Source organism: Periplaneta americana, chromosome 9 (genome assembly GCF_040183065.1).
Source record: "Periplaneta americana isolate PAMFEO1 chromosome 9, P.americana_PAMFEO1_priV1, whole genome shotgun sequence".
Classification (NCBI taxonomy): Eukaryota; Metazoa; Arthropoda; class Insecta; order Blattodea; family Blattidae; genus Periplaneta; species Periplaneta americana.
In genome coordinates, this window is record NC_091125.1 from 170,575,752 (window position 1) to 170,581,031 (window position 5,280).

At 37.4% G+C, this 5,280-nt stretch overlaps 1 protein-coding gene across 1 annotated transcript; it reads right to left on the reverse strand.

Annotated features, from left to right (window-relative positions):
* Nucleotides 1-925: 925 nt before the first annotated feature.
* HINT1 (histidine triad nucleotide binding protein 1) lies at nt 926-4,564 on the reverse strand. The gene is made up of 3 exons (XM_069836366.1): nt 4,203-4,564; nt 4,015-4,119; nt 926-1,259 (listed from the first exon to the last, which is right to left on the reverse strand). The coding sequence occupies exons 1-3, from the start codon at nt 4,410-4,412 to the stop codon at nt 1,095-1,097; spliced, it is 480 nt and encodes a 159-aa protein (XP_069692467.1). The 5' UTR covers nt 4,413-4,564; the 3' UTR covers nt 926-1,094.
* Between the last annotated feature and the right edge of the window lie 716 nt (nt 4,565-5,280).

The window sequence follows — 5,280 nt, forward strand, 5'->3', positions numbered from 1 at the left end:
GAAAAGACAATTTCACATTGCACTGTTACCATGCCAACGCAAAACATATAGCAGAAAAAAGTTTAGTATAAGAGGAATGAAATCTTCTTGCTTACATTTCTGAGCCAAAAGTTACCTTAGAAATATGTGCAACGTGAGCTTAGAATTTCAAATCACAGAAGTGTTTATGAGTATAATTTTTGCACAGACGTTTGTGAAGTAATCATGTAGGATTCGAATATTGTGTAGATGGAAATTTATGAATGGAAGTTCCGGAAAAGGAAATGCCACAAAGGAAAACGTGCCTAAGGCCACTGAGTGCTTGATTGTATTGCCAAACATTCAGGGGGAATACATGCCTTTCATTCATTGATTTTTTTTCTTTGCAATCTTCTTATCCAAGAAAATAATACTCTTGTTTAGTTGCTGATTTTTTAAATTTTATTTATTTTTTCATGTTTTGTTTTCATAGTTACTTTAGAGCAAAAATGACATATGGAGATTACAGGGTAAAAAAAACTGAAATCACATTTTACCATTTTTATAGGAGAGCAAGTCAAAAGTTTCAAGACCCATTATATTCTATTGTCTTTGGGTTATCATTCTTCAAATTTCTTTGGACTAACGAGGTAACTACACAAATCTATACTACCCGATCTATTCCACATCTAAAACAGAAAATCGATCATTTTGGACTTCAGTTTTTCCTCTGTGCTCTTCATATGTGTATAGCCCCGGATTCTGCACTTCAACGAAGATCCTGGAAATTTCTGAAGAAGTCTATTTTTTCAGATATTAGCCACAAACTGTAGGAAACATTTCTTGCACAGGAGTTGGAAACAAATTTGCATAGGGCATACTCACCACTCTATTTACTACTGGCATTCCTTTTGATAACTTGCTTAGAAAAGGAAAAATACATAATTTCCAGAAAATAACACACGAGTTGTGAATATTTCTTTAATCCCATAACCCCATTGCTTACAAGCATTAATAACAAACAAATGAGGAACAGAAGTAACTTAGCATTTCCTGCAGTTGCAGCAATATGTCAACAGTTTGAGAAGCACTTAATATTGTGGAGGGGGGGGGGCTGCAAATCCAACAAAAAAACATTAGCCGGGGGGCCAGCCCAGCTGTCGTCCAGCCAGAACGTGGATGTGCAGGTGATACACGGACTGGCAGCCGTCTGGGCCATCGTTCACCACCAACCGGAACCCATTGTCCAGTCCTAGATCCTTTGCCAGTTTCCGTGCGACTATCAGCAGATGTCCCAGCAGCTACAAGCAAATCCACGCAACAACAATAATAATAATAATAATAAATAATAATAATATATTTTAAATATCCTGCCAACTATCATGAAATAGAGATTTCTTAGGAATGAAACTACCATACTTACTTACTGGCTTTTAAGGAACAGGAGGTTCATTGCCGCCATCACATAAGCCCGCCATTGGTCCCTATCCTGAGCAAGATTAATCCAGTCTCTATCATCATATCCCACCTCTCTCAAATCCATTTTAATATTATCTTCCCATCTACGTCTCGGCCTCCCTAAAGGTCTTTTTCCCTCAGACCTTCCAACTAACACTCTATATGCATTTCTGGATTCGCCCATATGTGCTACATACCCTGCCCATCTCAAACGTCTGAATTTAATGTTCCTAATTATGTCAGGTGAAGAATACAATGAGTGCAGTTCTGCATTGTGAAACTTCCTCCATTCTCCTGTAACTTCATCCCTCTTAGCCCCAAATATTTTCCTAAGCACCTTATTCTCAAACACCCTTAACCCATGTTCCTCTCTCAGAGTGAGAGTCCAAGTTTCTGAATCATAAAGAACAACCGGTAATATAACTGTTTTATAAATTCTAACTTTCAGATTTTTTGACAGCAGACTGGATGATAAAAGCTTCTCAATCGAATAATAACAGGCATTTCCTATTTATTCTGTGTTTAATTTCCTCTCGAGTATCATTTATATTTGTTACTCTTGCTCCCAGATATTTGAACTTTTCCACCTCTTCAAAAGATAAATTTCCAATTTTTATATTTCCATTTTGTACAATATTCTCGTCATGAGACATAATCATATACTTTGTTTTTTCGGGATTTACTTCCAAACCTATCTCTTTACTTGCTTCCAGTAAAATTCCCGTGTTTTCCCTAATCGTTTGTGGATTTTCTCCTAACATATTCACGTCATCCGCATAGACAAGCAGCTGATGTAACCCGTTCAATTCGAAATCCTGTTATCCTGGACTTTCCTATGAAACTGCCATAACAGACACAAAATGACGTAAATAACAAACCTCACATTTTGATTCTGAATGTTCAAAAGAAAAGAGCTAGTTCTACTGGTGAAAACTTAAAAGAGTGTCGTGCTGACCACATCACCTCATTCTAGTGCAGAGGTCATGAGTCTAACTAGTGCGATGCAAAACAATTCATATAAGGATAATATCCTCCTGGAGAAACTGGAGTTATGACAGATGGAGCGTATGGGATATGTTCATCTCTGTTTCCTTCTGTACAGAGTTCTCACACGACCATCTTAAGCTGACACTGGTTTTACTATACTTCCATTTTCATTTGTCACACTTCATCTGTGTTCGTCTGAGGCCAGATACTTAGAAATCGCATAGCCTCTCAGAATCTAGAAACAGGGTGAAAATAAAATTGCCTGTTTAATACACCTACCTTCCCCAGACAACACTTTCTTGACGAGGCAAGAGGAAGACTCATATTATTTATTATTTCAATCTCGAAATAGGCTATTTAATAAATTCTGCTATCGACTCCAATGTTTTCATTCTCCTGATTATCTTGCATGCAGCCATTTAGAAGTACAAGTACTTAACAGCATGGAGAATGGGTGACGCGTAACACTAAACAATTGGTATGAGAATATGTTGTTGTTTTCTAATGATGGGCGTTTGACAATAAAGTCATTTGACCTCTTGCACTCCAATATTTTTCAAAGATATTATCATGGTCAGCCACTGAAGCACAGATTTTGAGGTGTTCCGAATCCATTTCTTGGTTTGAGTTACATAATGGGCAGTTAGGGGACTGATATGAGAATATACGAACTCATATCTAACACGTAAATAAAAAAATGAATCTAGAGTAAAAAAAAAAAATAGGGTAGCCTGTATCGCAGGCACACCCTCAATGCGTGAATACGCCACTGACAGAATTGCTGTTAGGATAAACGTCAGCAGTGACAATCAACATCTCTTTTTCCTGATACTCTGAAAACCGGACACAAGTTTGCTGTGCTGGGTCTCCTGGGAGTAGCCAACTTGTATGCATTGAGTGTAAACATATTGGTTGCTATGGTAACCATGTGCTCTATTGTTTGTTACTCGTTGCTTACATGCCTGCTCCCATTGCAGTGCATATGCCTCGACATTGTGAATTTTCTCACTCAACTTCATTCGAGAATTTTTTCAATTTAACTTGTCGATTGTTGCTCGATTGAGATTGTAGCCTGGTTCGTTCCGAATCGTTTGACACCACTGCGAACGTTCTATCACTTCGCATTCTCCCGTTAAACTGCCGCGCGATCCGCGTGCAAATTCCTCCCGAACGCGTATAGGTGACGTCACTCGCTCCAACTCAAGATGACGTTGCATAAATTGATCCTTCGTCTGTTGATTGTTGTTTACTTCATTGGAATATGTCGTAGTTTAGAAATTACAGGCGCGACAAAACTCGTTCCGATGGCACCCTAGTACTGAACCGAACTTCTGCCAACTCAGGCAAATTGTAGACTTAAAAGAACAATCAAATTCAATGTAGCAGCCTATACCGCATACGATCATGTGTCTTCCTCTCCCGGACATCCCAATGGGAGAATAACCCAGAATCTTTTACAGTGGAAATTCATTATGTCATGTTTGCATTATCCACCCATAATTAAAATTCATTCGGTAAGAGAGGGGAGATGGATTAAATCTCTGATGGAATCTCATGCCTAAAATTCTCGTTTAAAACATAAATTAAGTAGGACTACGAATTATGCTGTACCTGTTCGTCGTTGTTGTCGGATTTCGACAATTGAGGTATAGGCTTACGTGGAATCACTAGGAAATGAGTCGGAGCCTGAGGATTAACATCGTTGAAGGCAACACACTGAAAAATAAAAACAGTACAGCTATGAAATAACGTACTAATATACTACATAATCATCATCGTAATAATTTTATTATGTCTACCTGTTCGTCTTCATAAATGAAGTTACACGGAATTTCTTTTCTTAATATCTTTCCAAATATAGTATCGCCCCCAGGCCCGGCGAGCCTGGCCTTTTCCACTTCGTCAGCCATTTTAGTGGTTTTAGTAGCTAAGCCAGCTGGGCCAGCTGTTTGATAAAGAAGTGCTTTGATTGGTCGACAAGTTATTTTGAACAATCTGGCACTGAGCATGTTTCGAATAACTGGCGCAATTTAAGGTATAAAGTAATGTAGTCTACGATGAACGTTTACTATCAACTCAATATACTACTTATCAATTTCCTTTAATCCCCATGCTTCTCTTGTTTAGCACTTTTATTCGTCCTATCAAGACCGTCTTGGTCCTATATTTATTTTGTCAGCAAGGCTGCTATTTCATTTTCCTGAAATGCTAGCAGTTATCTAAGTTTTGATGTAGCATTCCTAATGTAATAATTTGCTAAAAAATGATGGGAATCAATGTAATTTACAAACTCGTTTATAATTCAATATACGAAAGAAAATGTTTTATTTATATTTCAATTTTCATGAGTTGCGAGTTTCGTTCTTCATTTGTCAAAATACTGCACCATACATTCGGAATTGCCAACTAAAGTGTATGGAAAGTCGCCAGACAGTAGTTCAAAAGTTGCTAGATTCCACATGAACACTATCATATACATAGAATAGAGCGTATGAATAATGTTTTGATTATATCTCAGGATGGTGCTAGAAATGTCGTTAAATTCTTTTCTAAGCAATAGAAAAGTTAAAAGGATTGGCTACTCTGCCAACTTCAGCCATATAACCGAAATATCAGTATTTCGGCAGGGCATCCAACTTTAGTACTTTCGTACTAGATTTATTACTTTTTATACAATTTTAGAGCCACTGAATATCATGACTAAGCAATAGTTTTAAAATGCCCGTTTCTGTGCGATTTTCAATATTATTATAACATTTTAGTGTACGTTCATTAAAGAATCTACAATAGTACTTTTTGTCCTGTTCTAGTACTTTTTCTCATTTTGACGTTAGTACCATATAATTCTGTTCGTTGGTCATCCTGAATCTGGGATGT